The 15,812-nt window shown below is 42.3% G+C and overlaps 2 protein-coding genes across 3 annotated transcripts in view; one reads left to right on the top strand and one right to left on the bottom strand.

Annotated features, from left to right (window-relative positions):
- The window catches only part of chd1 (chromodomain helicase DNA binding protein 1), a 32,998-nt gene extending 25,571 nt beyond the window's left edge, over nucleotides 1-7,427 (top strand). Inside the window, exons 28-36 of one of the 2 annotated variants that reach the window (XM_032540170.1) lie at nucleotides 1,323-1,445; nucleotides 2,085-2,228; nucleotides 2,955-3,212; nucleotides 4,021-4,146; nucleotides 4,460-4,638; nucleotides 5,092-5,191; nucleotides 5,287-5,338; nucleotides 5,424-5,667; nucleotides 6,870-7,427. In XM_032540170.1, the coding sequence (XP_032396061.1) occupies nucleotides 1,323-1,445; nucleotides 2,085-2,228; nucleotides 2,955-3,212; nucleotides 4,021-4,146; nucleotides 4,460-4,638; nucleotides 5,092-5,191; nucleotides 5,287-5,338; nucleotides 5,424-5,667; nucleotides 6,870-7,152 (1,509 nt within the window). In that variant the 3' untranslated portion in view covers nucleotides 7,153-7,427. Of the gene's footprint in view, nucleotides 1-1,322; nucleotides 1,446-2,084; nucleotides 2,229-2,954; nucleotides 3,213-4,020; nucleotides 4,147-4,459; nucleotides 4,643-5,091; nucleotides 5,192-5,286; nucleotides 5,339-5,423; nucleotides 5,668-6,869 lie in introns of those variants that run through there. The other variant, XR_004335721.1, reaches the window with a different exon arrangement.
- Nucleotides 7,428-9,628: 2,201 nt separating this feature from the next.
- reep5 (receptor accessory protein 5) overlaps nucleotides 9,629-15,812 on the bottom strand; it is a 14,301-nt gene continuing 8,117 nt past the window's right edge. The window contains exons 3-5 of the mRNA XM_032540247.1: nucleotides 13,270-13,408; nucleotides 12,297-12,465; nucleotides 9,629-9,932 (exon numbers count right to left, since the gene is read on the bottom strand). Coding sequence (XP_032396138.1) covers nucleotides 9,883-9,932; nucleotides 12,297-12,465; nucleotides 13,270-13,408 — 358 coding nt within the window. The 3' untranslated portion in view covers nucleotides 9,629-9,882. The remainder of the gene's footprint in view (nucleotides 9,933-12,296; nucleotides 12,466-13,269; nucleotides 13,409-15,812) is intronic.

Below are 15,812 nucleotides of genomic sequence, written 5' to 3'. Positions count from 1 at the left end.
CTTTTCTAATCTTTTTGTGTGATCATAGAGGATCGTGTGTATGATCCTATTGTAGGGCTGGAAGATATGACCTAAAATCCAAATGACAATTAATTGAACATTTTACCTTGATTACGATTAAAAAACTTCTATTTATTTTTTGTTTTGTTCATGCTTTGTACTATAAATATGCCTATGTAATTTAGAAAAAGGCAAACAGACAGCAGTGACAAGAGGCTTTATCTAAATAATAGATATATATATATATATATATATACACTACCGGTCAAAAGTTTGGGGTCACTTAGAAATTTCCATTGCACTCCATTATAGACAGAATACCAGCTGAGATCAGTTGCATTGTTTTTTTAACCAGGGCAGCAGTTTTCAGATTACATTATGTGTTTACATAATTGCAAATAGGTTTGCCAGTGTTTTTCTAGTTAGTTTTTTAAATGATATCAGATTAGTAAACATAATGTGCCTTTGGATGATTGAATGAATGGTTGCTGATAATGGGTAATGTAGATATTGCATTAAAGATCACCCCCCCCCACTCAGATCAGCTGGTATTCTGTCTATAATGGAGTGGTATGGAAATTTTTAAGTAACCCCAAACTTTGGACCGGTAGTGTAAGTAGTAAGTAAGTAAGATTTATTTATATAGCACCTTTCACAGGTAAAAATCACAAAGTGCTTCACAGTAAAATGAGTACAATATAATGCAATAGACACTTAAAAACAAATGGAAAACATAAAAACAAAACCATAAAAAAATGTAGTGTATCTACATTACCCATTATCACCAACCATTCATTCAATCATCCAAAGGCACATTATGTTTACTAATCTGATATCATTTTAAAAACTAACTAGAAAAACACTGGCAACCTATTTGCAATTATGTCAGCACATAATGTAATCTAAAAACTGCTGCCCTGTTTAAAAAAACAATGGAACTGATCTCAGCTGGTATTCTGTCTATAATGGAGTGCAATGGAAATTTCTAAGTGACCTCAAACTTTTGACCTGTGTGTGTGTAGATAGATAGATAGTGTAGATACATAGATAGATGTAGTATATGGGCAAATTTTGATATTTCCTCATGTAAAAATTGTCATGATTAAAACTCCAGGAGAACAGCAGGCAGATGGGCAGAAAAATCTAAAGGGTTGGTAAGCAGGGGAAGCATATTTGATTATTTATCAGAATCTGTTGAGTGGCTGGTCAGATTTAAACCTTCATAAGCCACATGGCTAGTGAAGGAAAAAGTGAATTTTGAACCCTGGATGTGTTTGACTGCAGCCATTTCTGAACTGTTGACCGTGTCCACTGTTGATCAGCTCCTACCGGACGACCCGGACAAGAAGCCGCAAGCCAAACAGCTCCAGACCCGAGCAGACTACCTCATCAAGTTGCTAAGCAAGGACCTGGCCAAAAAAGAAGCCCAGAAACAAGCAGGGACAGTAAGTCTACAACTCAATCTCCCTCTGCATCCCCACCCACAATGTCATGTAATCCAGAAATCAGGGATTCTGTGGGGTCTTAAAAATTTCACAATCTACGTTTTAGGCCTTAAAGTCTTAAACTTGTTAAGTATTGAGGTCTTAAATCATTTTGAACGGGTATACATTCTCTTACGTTGATGTATACTACCTCTAATGCTCATAGAAATGTTTTTTCCTAATTCGGTTGTAGTTCTTTTGCTCGTCCAAATATAAGTATATATATATATATATTTATATATATATATGTTTATTTATTTATTTATTTATATATATATATACTGTGTGTGTGTGTGTGTGTGCGCGTGTATACATATATATATATATATATATATATATATATATATATTTTTTTCATATTTTACAAGTTGTTTTTATTCAATTTGAATACATTTATTTACGTTGCAGGTACTTTTGTGACTCTGCATGTTGTACTTTTATGTTGTGATACACACAAGGTCTTAATTTTCATTCATCAAGGTCAAATAGTCCTAAATTTGACTTTGTAAAAGCTGCAAGAACCCTGATGTAATCTATAATATAGAAATATTAGAATGTATGTCGACCAGAATCTACCATGCCCACTCTGTATGTATGTAGGCCAACTCACGAAAGAGGAAACCAAGAAGTAAAAAGAGCAAAACTCTGAAGCCATCGAAGACCGAAGAGGTGCTGAAGAGCACATCCTCCGATCCCCCATCGGACAAGAGGACAGACGATGAAGACGACATTGAAGAGGAAAAGGTGCCTTTAGATGCTGCTTTTGTTGCCTAGCATGAAATGAGTGCTTCCTTTTGTCAGTTCAGTGTAGAAGAGTAGCGTGTTATTTCTTTTTTTCCTCTTCAAAATATTTCTTTCATTATGTTATTTCAGTCCAAAAATAACAGCGAAGATTCTATGAAAAATGACAGCCCATGGCAATATATCTAACAGCCGGAACTTCAACACACACACACACACACACACACACACACACACACACACACACACACACACACACACACACACACACACACACACACACACACACACACACACACACACACAGTCTGGAGTTTCAAAAAGAGACCAGAGCTGGAAGTCAGCTTAAATAGCCAGAAGTAAAACAATGGGGAAACTAGTAAATAACTGATAATAATCCCAAAATAAAGTCAGACACAGGCAAATGAGAGAAAATGGACATAAAAAGGACAACAATTGAAAATTTGACTGAAAATGATATTACAGCAAAAAACAGGGAGAGAAGGAAAGTGCTTCTCTAAATTGGCTGGACCAGGGGTCCTTACTGGTTTTTAAGCCAAGAACCCCTTAACTGAAAGAGAGAAAGTTAAGACATTTTATTTTCCAAAAAAAGTAAGAATAATTTGGCGGCCCTCCTGCAGTAACTCTGAGGACCCCCTAGGGGTCCCGGACCCCCTGTTGAAGATCTCTGGAGTGGAGATTGGGTTTAACGTGTTTGGACCTTTTCAGGAGGCGGCGGCACCGGTGAAGACAGCGAGCAGACGGGGCCGAGCAGACAGGACGGTGCTAAAGGAGGAGGACGAAGACGAGGAGCCTGAGCAGGAGGACGTTTCTTCATCAGGGGAGGGGGAGGGGGAGGTTAAAGAGAAAGAGATCAAAAAAGAGAAGGAGGAAAGTTGGGACATCAAAGAGACGAAGGAGACAAAAGAGAAAAAAGAAACCAAGCCTGTGGAGGCAGTACATAAACAGGACGAGAGCATGGAAAAGGTGAAATACTAAATGTCTAAATGTGATATATTGCTTTCATGCTATGGACCATGGTTGTGATTCATTAAAATGAATAGCTAATAATGCTAAAGACTGACAGTGTGACGCCAAAAACACAACACACGTTGAATAGCCAAGAAGTGGAGCTGTTTTCAGTTTGGCGCCCGTGTTATTCAATCTGTCGGCCGCGCCGGCTGCGATCAGGCACGTAGAGGCTGCGCCGGCCCGCGAGCTGCTGCGGTCGTTTCGCCGTCTCCTCTAGTTCTCCCGCGAAAAAAAATGGGTGAAGCCAGGCAGGTAATCACATACAGGAAGGCACAGTGCAGCTGGTACTTACCAAATAAACCAAATTTCAAAATAAAACACCCAGGTTTATGGGGATTTTAGATGTCTTGACTTTTCAGCTTTCTCCAGCAAAACACGCAATCAGGCACGCGGAGAGAGACAGATAGACGGACAAAGTGACACACACACACACACACACACACACACACACACACACACACTCTCTCACACACACACAGAGAGAGAGAGAGAGACGTTCTGTAGAATGGGGAGGAGAAGGATCGCTTTGTAGAGTGTGGTATATACCTACTCTATCTGTAAAGTGTCTCTTTAACTATAAATAAAATTGAATTGAATTTGTGATCGGCGTGAAGAACTGCACGTATGGTATGAACAGCCAGGCGCGCAATCAGGCATAAATCTACACTTCATGGCTATTCACAGCGTGTTCCTGGCGTAAGTAAGTTAGGCAAAAAAAGACAATGGTTTGGTTAGGACTTATCTTTCTAATCCTTCTCATCAGAATGAAGTAAAGCCTGAGGTGCGAACAAAGAAAGTCTCTGATGTGCCAGTACATATTACAGCGAGTGGAGAGAATGTGCCATTATCGGAGGAGTCTGAGGAGCTGGACCAGAGGACCTTCAGTGTGGTATGTTTCACTGATAACCAAATCTTCACATAGATTATTTAGTTAAATGTTCAACTTATGGCTAAACAGCAAACTGTTAGAAGTATGTATTGGATGTTGTATAGCATATTAATACGATTAAAACAAAATCCTCTTCAAGGGTAATTTCACGTTTTGTTTTTCCCCCAACCTGGAGCCTATTTCCCAGAGTTGCTGTTTCTCACATGTAGCACACAAAAAGAGATGGTCTGTGTCAGGCTCAACGTGCATCCAAATGGTTTAATAAAGTTTTGGATTGGAGTTGCTGGAGTTTCCCTTTGTTTGACCGTTGCAGTGTAAAGAGAGGATGCGGCCGGTGAAAGCAGCCCTGAAGCAGCTGGACAGGCCGGAGAAAGGGCTGTCGGAGCGCGAGCAGCTGGAACACACCAGGCAGTGTCTCATAAAGATCGGAGACCATATCACCGAGTGTCTCAAGGAGTATTCAAACCCTGAACAGATCAAACAGTGGAGAAAGTTAGTACACACACACACACACACACACACACACACACACACACAAAGTTAAGCTGACCATCAAGGCAGATTTCACGTGGGTCAATGTCAGGTTGAGGGATTTGAGAACCTAGCCTCGCATCTTTGTTCATATGTTACATTTGAATATGGGTGGGTACTGAACCGACTGAATTGCCTCTAAAATATTGGAGTATTGAAAAATGCTTACTTGAATCCCTAGGAAGTAAATTTCATCAGTCAGTGAGCCAATAAGCATGCAGCATGCTTCTACCAAGATTAGATTGTGTTAATCTGTGTCTGACGAGATAGAGACGAGCAGGAAAAACTCAATGTTACACAGAGGGGGCTCACGTAGTAGGAGCCGGAACGTGAATAAGATATGTGCCGTAATTTTGGAATTTCCTTCTTTATAAATCCATTTGCCATATTTAAGACCATGTTTGTCTTCTACAGAAACTTGTGGATATTTGTTTCCAAATTCACGGAGTTTGACGCCAGGAAACTACATAAACTCTATAAGCATGCAATCAAGAAAAGACAAGAGAACGCCCAGGTATGTGAAGGCCCTATAGTCCTCCTTCAGTTGGATTACAGTGTGAGATCCTATACTGACATTAGAAATCATCATGCCAACAATTCTTTCTTCAGGCAATGGAGCAGAACACGAGAAGTACAACCACCCACAGCTATAAGCACGCAGGTACATTCAGCTTCCCTCTGTACGTGGAGAACCAGATGAGCACGTTTTCACTGTGTACTGATTCATTTGCTGGCCCCGTCCTCAGATATCGAAAGGCTGAAGGACAACTCTCACCAGGACGACAGCAGCAGGGACAGCTACAGCTCGGACCGGCGGTACCATGAGAGCAGCGGCAGCAGGGAGAGACACAGCTCGGAGTCCCACAGGAAGACCACAGGGGGGGAGTCCCGGAAACGGCCGTACTCCTCCTTCAGCAACGGCAAAGACCACAGAGACAGAGACCACTACAGACCAGACAGCAGGGACAGGGACAGAGACAGACAGGACAGGTGAGGGATACGTGCTGCTCTCAGGAAAAGAATGGGCCTTTTGGGGGGGGGTACATATAAAGTGTGGGGTCTGGGGGCCTTCGTCAAAGACTTCATTTCATGCTTTCTGAAACATTTTACATTTTTTAAACGTCTTAATTCATGTCAAGGAAAACCCAAAATTCTGTTGCAGTTAACAGTTCAAAATATAAAAATATAATGGAATATAATGCAGTAAGGGGGCGTTTGCATCCAACTACACTTGACCACAAGTGTTGTCTTTGTTACTGGAGCACTAGATAGGAAGACTGCGTCTTTATCGGCAGCGAGCATGCTGCAGTTTGGTGGAGACAACCCAGGGGACGCACGTGCACCGCTGTGCTCAAAGTTCACGTTATTTCACCACTGGATTTCACACTATCATGGTTATACTTTGCAATTTAGGGCCGGTCTGTTACACCATTACCGTATATTATATTATATACCGTAACATTACTGACTTTGTAACACTGATTCAGTGGAACATGTAAAAAATTCTTCTTGAACACCTTCATATTTTGTGCTGTAATAGACTGCATTACATAGAAAAGTAATAATCCAATAATAAACAGATGAATAACAGTACGTTAATTCACTTTCCCATGCTAAATACTGTGTACATAGCCTGTATCATATATCATATCACAGCCGTGTTCCTCCTCATACACGTTCAGAAAAGACCCCACAGGTAACCACTACTGCTTTTATTGTGTAGTATAAAGAGACAACTGTACTGTATGTCTTTGTACAACCTTGAACAATATAGAGTTTAAAGCAGTTTAAAGTATAAATAATAAAATGATTAGGCTAAATTAATATTTTAAAGCACAAATAATTAAAAACCTAGAATACTTTATATACAACTAAATGAAATCACTGCTTGTAGATTGGGGGTCATGGGGTCTAGGCCAACTCCATCTGACTTTTATTCACTTCCCAATGGGATAAAGTGATTTTCTTTTCTCTAAAACAGATGATTCTGAGTCATTAATAAATTAGTCATGACAGTCTGACACTATGTTAGCAGGTAGAAAGTTACTCAGCTTGTTGGAGAGTTAGCTAATGTTAGCTTGCTAATTCCCACAGCCCTACTACAGAATATTTATACACAAGCACGAAACATGTTTAAGATTCAGGTTTGCCCTGATGTGTGTGTGTGTGTGTCTGTGTGTGTGTGCGCGCAGATACTACAATGACGGTAAGCACAGGAAGCTGGAAGAGTTCCGCTCCAGCAGAGACCATCGGCTGGACATGAAGGAGCACTCCCACTCGGACCACCGCTCGTCCTACCGCTACCACTCGGACTGGCAGGCGGAGCAGCGGGCCTCAGCCAGCGGGCCCCGCTCGCCCCGGGACCAGCGCTCGCCCTACGACTCGCGCTCGCCCATGGGACACCGCTCGCCTTTCGACTATTCATCGGACCACAAGAGCACACCGGAGCAGATCTGGAGCAGCCGCAAGACATAACAGCTGCTGCCGGGCCTGCTCGTAGCAGCCACAGACTCCAGCACACAGCAGATGCCTTACAGGGACGGTGGACTCCCCCCGGAAGCTGTTAGTCAGTTCAGCACGGCTGGCCTCTCCTCGCTTTCAGCTTCAGCTTCATCTCGGGAACCTGGGAGATGGACGCCAGGCGGCAGATTCAAAACAAATCAAAGCATATTTTTGTATCAAAGAGTTTAAAGCTGCATCGTTGTGTTCCACAGCACGTGGCGCCGTCATTTGTTGTTATTTTTATAAAAGAAACTTCTTCCTTCTTTTTTTTTTTTTCTTTTTTTAATTCTGGAAAACTGACACGGTTTGACCCTGAGTGCTGCCTCATATCCCCCAGCAACCAATGACACTGGATCCTGTATATGACTGTTCTCTATGTTTGTCCGTGTCTCTGTCTCTCTATCATGCTTACTGTGATTATCTACCTTATTTAAGTGTTAACTCGATGAGAAGTCGGGTGTCACACGGATCACATGACACGTCGATGTAAAGGTGTCTGGGCTCAGGCTCACCTCCTGAAGTACCTCATTCCTAGCGTTTCTCATTTTTCTCAGCAGGTTTTTCTTTTTCTTCCACCAGGCGTGAATTATTTAATAACATATCTTAGCTGTAAAAACAATAACCTGGATTGGTGGTTTTTGGAGAGCGAGGTGTATCATGTTTTTTTTTTTTTTTCCTTTTAATAATACTGTTGTAAATTTTGTAAAATAGTAAATCAGTGGTCTTTCTCCTCAGGCTTTTTTGGATTTGTTATGACTCTACTTCCCCCCCTCCCCCCATCAACTCAGGCTTTTTTGTCATTCAAGTAAGTTTCTGTATAATAGTTCTTTCATGATAATGCTTCAGAATGTAACTTTTGGTAAAGGGAAAGTTCTCTAATGATACTCAGTTTTATTCACTAGTGCTTAGTTCTTTTGCCTCAGTGTGTTGAAAATCAGCAATTTGGAAGGAGCTGACTGTTGAAATCAGTCTGTCTTTCAATAGAAGCACCTGTTAGATCTTAAATAAACTCAACTTTTTACATCATTTTTTTTTTTTTTTCCTTGACCTTTCAGTTTTCTTTTCTACGTAGGCAATAATGTCAATGTCTCTATGCAGCCAAGTATATTTGTGGTGAACCACCCAACTGAATGAAGTCACTGTTACGGTTCACACTGTTGTACATAGATTTCCTCTATATTTCAAAATGAATTTACACTGAAAGTGCATGAATTTTTATGTACTGTTTTATATAGTTGTTTATGAAGCCATTAAAAATCAATCACTGTACTCACTCGTACCAACTCTTCAACAGTGTCACGTTTTTGCTTCCTCCAGCAGTCAGGTGTGTGTGGACGCTCCTCGCTACCACAAGCAGCGCCCGTTAGCCGGAGCCTCCGGGAAAGAGCCCTGGAACGCCAGTCAGACCGCAACGTACCCCCCGTGTACCATCAACATTTATTGACGAATGACCGTAGGAAACACCTTCTGTACATCAGTCCACATTCTGAAAGAGCCAGGGGCTTACTAAAGGAAAAAACCAAACCTTACAAAGTTCATATGATCTGACGGCTTTGTTTGTACAGCTAGAAATGGAAAAGATGTATTGTTTCATATTGGCAGCCAGCTCCAACAAGCTCGGCTTCTTTTTCCAAAACTTTGACTTATGTAACTATAATTAGATTAAAATAATGTTTTAATGGTTCAGGTAATACTCTGAATAAAGTTTTCTATTATAGTGAGTGAATCCAAACCGTAGATTTTTTTTTTTTTACAAAGTTATGGGAATTGAGGGTAAATATGAGCAGCATAGATAGAACTCGTACCAGGCGCCCCCTGTTGGTGCTGTACAGACGTCGGTGATTAACGTGAGAAACAAACAAATAGGCAATGTAAAGGAATTCTGCATATTGTAATCAAAACAATACACATACAAGTGTGAACTACTACAGGTTAGGTTTATTAAATAAGGCCCAAATATGTCGCCGGCTATTAATCGCTAGAAGCCAAAGAGTTCAAATACATGGGATTTCACGTAAACTACGCGTTGTCTACGTGTAGCTCATTTGGAGCCATTTGGCCACTTCTCCAGTTTGAGTGTCCTAAGTTCCCATTGGCTGCTGAGCTGCAGGGTTAAACCATTTCTGTAAGCCTGGAGAGGGGGTTGCCTGAAGGATCCTCTCATTTTCTTTTGTCATTTCTTCTTTTTTGCTTATAAAAAAAGTGATGGTATTAATTTAAATTCAATAAAATTACTATTCAATGTTAAACTATTTTCATCGAGATAACATCACCACCTTCTGCTCCACTGCTGCCTTTTTGTTTGAGTGTAGCATTTTTTTTAATTTCTTGCACATATTGTTCAGTGGTTCCTGGTGATTTAGCTGTTTTGATTTAACTGTGTAGATTCTAAATATGTTGCACACTCTTCACAGCGAGACATTTTCAGTTTAATCACACACAAGAGAGGGAAAGTTCAGTTGGTGTTTATTTGGTTCCTTAAGCGCGTCAGGGAACGCCATCCAACAAGGCAAAGTTAAATACGATAATGGAGCTGGGAAATGGCTTCACTTGATACATGACACATAAAACATCTACTGCAGGTTGGCTGAAGATTAAGATTGCATACTGAACAAGATCTATAAAAAAAAAAAGACATTTTCAAGGCAACATTTCTCTCTGCAACAGTCGCTCCAGAGACGCCGGGGACAGGAAGCCTCCGCCTTAGGTGCTCTTCTTCTCCTCAAAAATGATGTTCGCTGTGGCTCTCTTGGCTGTGGACAAAACACACACACACACACACACGTCAGATAGCTGGTCTGATAGCTACCAACACCCTGATCTTCTACTGCTTACAGAAACTCAACACTTCCTGCTACTGATTCAAATTAGCAGCCGAGCAGAAAAGGCTTTTAATGTGAAGATGTGGTCCAGACCAGTGTTTCTCAGATGGGGTACATGTCCCCCTAGGGGTACTCTGGAGGACTGCACATTTGTCTTTGTCACTTTTGTCGTCCTACTGTTGCCTTCCTTCTTTCTACTATTTTTTTCTTATTGCTTTTTTAAAGTTTGAGTCTGTTTTGGGAGTTTTTGTTCCTATTTGTGATCTATTCTCGTTTTTCTTCATCAGCATTTAAACGTTTTCCAGGTCCGAGGCTGCTGTTTAGTGAATCTATCACTGACATCGCTGTATTCTTCCTTTTTATAGAGACTTTTATTTTCTACCAAAAATTATTTGCGCTGGTACATGGGTCAAAAAAACTGTACAGAATTATTGAAAAAGTGGACGGTGGGAGATGGCTGGACAGATGGTCATCTGCAACTCAACCAGTGCTGAAGTATCCGGTCGCTTCTTCTGCTTTAGCGAGGTTCACTGTGTAGGACCGCATATTTAAAGAGCATCACGATATTGAAATCCCTATTATCTCTATATATTATTTCTGTAAACGGTCCACCCACAATTGGTCTGGCCCATCCAAAACTGGAATCCTGGGGCCGTGCCTAACTACTTGGTGGGGTCGAGCCTTTCATTCCCCATAAAAGAACTCCTCTTAACAACAGGAAGTTGACAGGAGAGCCCCGCAGTCCCTCTGGGAGTCCCGGCATCTGGTTGTCCTGGAACTTGTCCACGCTTCCTGTTTCTGCACTGCGTCATTTTCAGAGGTGGGTAGTAACGAGTTACATTTACTCCGTTACATTTACTTGAGTAAGTTTTTGAAAAAATGCTACTTCTAGGAGTAGTTTTAAATCACTATACTTCTACTTTTACTTGAGTAGATTAGTGAAGAATAAATGTAAATGTAAATGTGCTGTATTTATATAGCGCTTTTCCAGTCTTAACAACTGCTCAAAGCGCTTTTACATCTACAGGGTTAGACTACATACACTGTGGCCGGGGCTGCCGTACAAGGTGCCACCTGCTCATCAGATAAACACTCACACACATACACACTCCGATGCGCAGCACCGGGGGCAACTCGGGGTTCAGTGTCTTGCCCAAGGACACTTCGACAATGACTGCAGGGGCGGGGATCGAACCACCAACCTTCCAATTGGCAGGCAACCGCTCTACCACTGAGCCACAGCCGCCCCTACTGTATAAACTGTACTCTTACTCCGCTACATCAGGCTACAATGAGCTCGTTACTCGTTACTACGCTTCGTTGTTTTTACCCCCGCGTACGTCTCATTTTAATGTTTTATTTTGACAGAAAGAGAATCTTCCGCTGAAGGCTCTACCACGTGACTGTGCTTAACCAATCACACGTCGTTGTTCAGTCATGTGACCATACTCGTTTCAGCAGCGCGACAGGTTAGCTTTACAGTCGTAGCAAAGCAAAGACGTCAGAATCAACCGTCGCCGAGGCAACGCAGACCAGGAGGAACACCCCCCTCCCCCCCCGCCTCATAGTGAAAGCATGGTTACCTTTTAGGAAAAGTGTGAAACAGCAGCTACGTTATGCGGTGTGTTCAGGGTCTACCAAAACAAAAGGACATGTGAGCGTTCAACAAGTCAACCTCTAACCTGAGGAGACGGCGGTGGTTTTAGTTTTGCTTGGGAGAGGTGGATGTTTGTCTTTTAGGTTACCTACAGTATGTTTTACACATGCAGTATCCATCTAATGTGATGTGACAAGTCTCAAGTAAGGATTTTGTAATAATAAATTAATTTAATTTTTTCTATTGATTGGATGAACTCTAATTTGCTAATAATGATTATTTTGTATTTTTTGTCGGTCTGATTGATGCTTGTGTTAAGAAATAAATCGACGTTACTCAACAGTTACTCACTACTTGAGTAGTTTTTTCATCAAGTATTTTTTACCTTTACTCAAGTAATTATTTGGATGACTACTTTACATTTTACTTGAGTCATATATTTGAAGTAACAGTACTTTTACTTGAGTACAATCTTGGCTACTCTACCCACCTCTGGTCATTTTGACGTCACATTGCCGCGCGACAGGATGAGGCCTGAACGTTAGCCAGGTAACGCTAGCAACATTAGCTTGCTGATTCCACTCTCTGCTCGGTCTTGTTTCTCTTTCTATTCTACTGGTAATGTTATATTTTGACATACAGTCTTTTTGTTCCCCTTTTACTTCAGACCTCCAGTATTTGCAGTAAACACCACACACCCTCATCTTTGAACTTGTCGGCCGCTTCTGACGCCTTGTCCTTCAGGTTCTTCACCGCGTCGTCGATCTTGGCTTCGTTCTTGAGGAAGAAGGGTCTAATGACGCGGTTATAAATCTGGACGGAGCCGTTGGCGGGAGTCGGAGCCATGCACCACACCAAGAAGGCGCCCTGGGAAAGAAGACGGGCACATTACAGGTCAAACTATTCCACACGTTGGTGAGTTGCTGATTAGTGAAATGCTGAGTGAATATAAGTTGGGCTCTTATTGTGAAAGGTAACAACAGAATACTATGCTATTGAGTAGTTTACACACACATAATGAAACCATAACGGAGATAGGGTTGCCAAATATAGCAAATTGCACCATTTTATATTTAACATTATTCTTCTTGAACACAGCTTGAATCACTGGGCTCTCTCTCTCTCTCTCTCTCTTTCATATACTGTACACATATACATGCACGCCCGTCCCTGTAAGCAAACACAGGCTCTCTGCATCAGTGGCAGCTGGGGAACCTGCTGACTCAGCCCTCAGCCCTCTGGTACTCTATCATCAGTGCAGGGTGCCCCGCCCTCCCCATGTTGATTAGTTTACTCTGCTAAGAACTGAGAGAAAACACACACACCTCCCCCACACATGCACACACTGGTGTAAAGCAGTACCATTGTTAGACTCCAGCCACACTTAGCTTTGCCCCCTGCAATATAGATTTGTATTTATTTTTGGTCCGGGGCTGAGGTCGATGTCAAACATAACACACCTAAACAAAAGCGTAAAATTCCAAATTTGTGTCTAAGTGAATAGAGGGAACAACAATCTTAGACGTTGGTCCAGTATTAAGAGAGATAGAAAAAAACGCTGAAACGCTGCAGCGAGTGGTCCTGGCTCACAGGTAGGACATCACAAAGGGTTTCACTAGTTTTATGAATCAGTTTTTCAGCATAACACATTGACTGAAACACAGAAAATACCTTTCCCATGTAGTAGAACGGGAACCAGGAGAGGAAGATATCAGCAAAAAACTCAGCCACACTAAAGACTCCGTACACCACCCAGTAGGTCAGCCATTTGGTATCGTCGTCTTTGGTAGCACTCTCTATGGCCTTAATCCTGGAGAGAGAGACAGAGAGAGAGAGAGAGAGAGAGAGAGAGGAACAAGATGTATAAAAGTCAACACTAACCACACTCTTGTGTCACCCAGCATGTGGTCGTCCACAGGGTGCCATTTGTGAAAAAAGCGTAGGTGGCCCGAGGGGTGTGTGTGTGTGTGTGTGTGTGTGTTAGGGGGACGGTGATTATCTTCAGAGTGAGTAGTGACTCTAGAGTCCTAGTGAGAGAAGCTAAGTGTCTCCCCTGTTCTTTCTAACCACGGGGGGAGAAGTTAACCCTCTCCTTGATTTCATGTTGTTGATGGAGAAGCAGGAAATTAATCGGGGGGGAATGCAACTCTACCAAGCTACGGCCAAGCAACAAGCGTCACCGCGACATTACATTTTGCGAGAGGTGCACCTCAGGCTACAGGTCTGTGTCTCCACGTACCCACGGCGCTGATTTACCGCAGGACCATAAGTTGGTCTTCACAGGCTGCCCCCGTGTTTTAGACTCTCAGAAACATCTACACAAACTATGATATGACTTTTATAACAGCTGCCCATTCAGCTGTAGATGGAGCTCTGCCTGCTTTAAAGCCTCACTGCTGAGGTCAAACCGAGGCAGAGAACACCGACCCTCTGATCAAACTGAACCAGAGCAGCTTCCAGCCCCGGCCCCGGCCCTCTCTGCTCTACCACCGGCCAGTCACATCTCATCCACATGTAGGTCTGATCAAAGAAACAATCCACTCTCTTTACTGTGGATTCACAATATTGTACACACCAACCAACCACTGGTTACCCTCATCTGAACAACATTCAGCTGAAACCATCAACATCCTGTCTGAGTCCTGGGGCCGTCCTACAGATTCTTTTTCCTTAACTGTTTGGTATCCATGGTAATTAAGGGTTAGGACCTGATTTAGGAAAGAAGCCACTGACATGTATCTCCAAGTTTAGTCAGGTTTTAAATCCATTTCAATTTTTTCAAATGATATAACATTGAATACCCAAAATGCAATGAAAGTAGCGATTAAGTATTTGTAATTGTACTTAACGTTTTGGGTGATTTGGTTAAAAAGAAACCCGTATTTCTCTTATACAAGTTAGATACAAGGGTTAAACACAAAACGTTGTCTTCAGGCACTATTTATCAAACCTCGGACTCGCAAAATCAAGCTTTGGCCTCAAAACGCTGCTCTCAAATCATAAACAAAGACATCAAAATGGTATCCACTATCAAGCAGTCGGGAAACATTACACCACCAAATAGAGAAGACATTGTTCAAACATTTTTAATCTCAAAGCTAATTACATAATTCTCCAAAAACATGTTCATCAGAAATTACTACTCTGCTTGGTTCTTCCTCCTGCTTGTACCCCTATTTTTTACAGTACTGTACACAATACTGTACACACAGTACTGCACCCTGCATCTCACAGAGCTGTCCTCTGTCTCTGGGATCCTGTAGTTCTTGTTCTTTGTGGATTTGAAGCTACAACCGGAACACATCTATTGAGCAGTCAGTGCTGTAACAGATGGAAAGCCCAATGTTCAGGACCATGCAATGTGTTCATTGTAGAGTAGAGGCTGACATTTTTTCGGGAATCCCACGGGTCACGGGATTCCCGTGGGATTCCTGCAGGATGGGAGTCATAGTTACTATTAATCACGGGATTTGGACGGTACGGGATGAATGGTTAACGGGAGCAGACGGGGGCGGGGATCAACCGATAGCAAAGACGACAAAAAAATCTAAATGCACCTAAATGCAAAAAAAACTAAATGCACCACTTTGTAGTTTCCTTTCAATACGCCTACAATGTAACACAATTAAAAAATAACTACACGACCCAGCCGTCCCAGAAGCCATCGGGGCTTTTTGTCACGGCCTACCGCTGTAGTTCAAAGAGCAGCGATGGAGGGAGCTAACAGCCGCGGAGACGTCCATGTGGCAAAAAATGATTTACAGCGCAAAGTCAGAAGTAAGGACATGTCTGTTAAGTTCACAGAACTGGTCGGAAAGTCTGAAATATTAATTAAGTTTATGAGAGTAGAATGTGACGGTGATAGCACGATGTACGCTGCCTGTAAGACGTGCTTAGTCTTCGTCAAGTACGCTAGTGATTCAGGGACCAGCGGTCTGAAGAGGCACGCTGGCCAGGCACAGGAGGGAAGGATCAGCCAAGCATCGCTTCGTTCATCAAGCAGAAATTGCCGTCAGGTGTCAAGTCTCGTCTGACCGACAAAATTGCTCGCATGTAAATGGGAGCGGTACAGGAGCGTGAGTCAGTTTAAACAGGAGCGGGATGGGAGTGGGACTCAATTTACCAGGAGCGGGATGGGATGGGATGGGATTAGTTTTTAAACTTTGGTCTGGGAGTGGGACGGGACAGGATTTCTTTCTATGGGAGTGGGACGG

Source organism: Etheostoma spectabile, chromosome 16, assembly GCF_008692095.1.
Source record: "Etheostoma spectabile isolate EspeVRDwgs_2016 chromosome 16, UIUC_Espe_1.0, whole genome shotgun sequence".
NCBI lineage: Eukaryota > Metazoa > Chordata > Actinopteri > Perciformes > Percidae > Etheostoma > Etheostoma spectabile.
The sequence above is the reverse complement of the archived record's forward strand: the minus strand, read 5'-3'. Positions and strand labels throughout refer to the sequence as shown.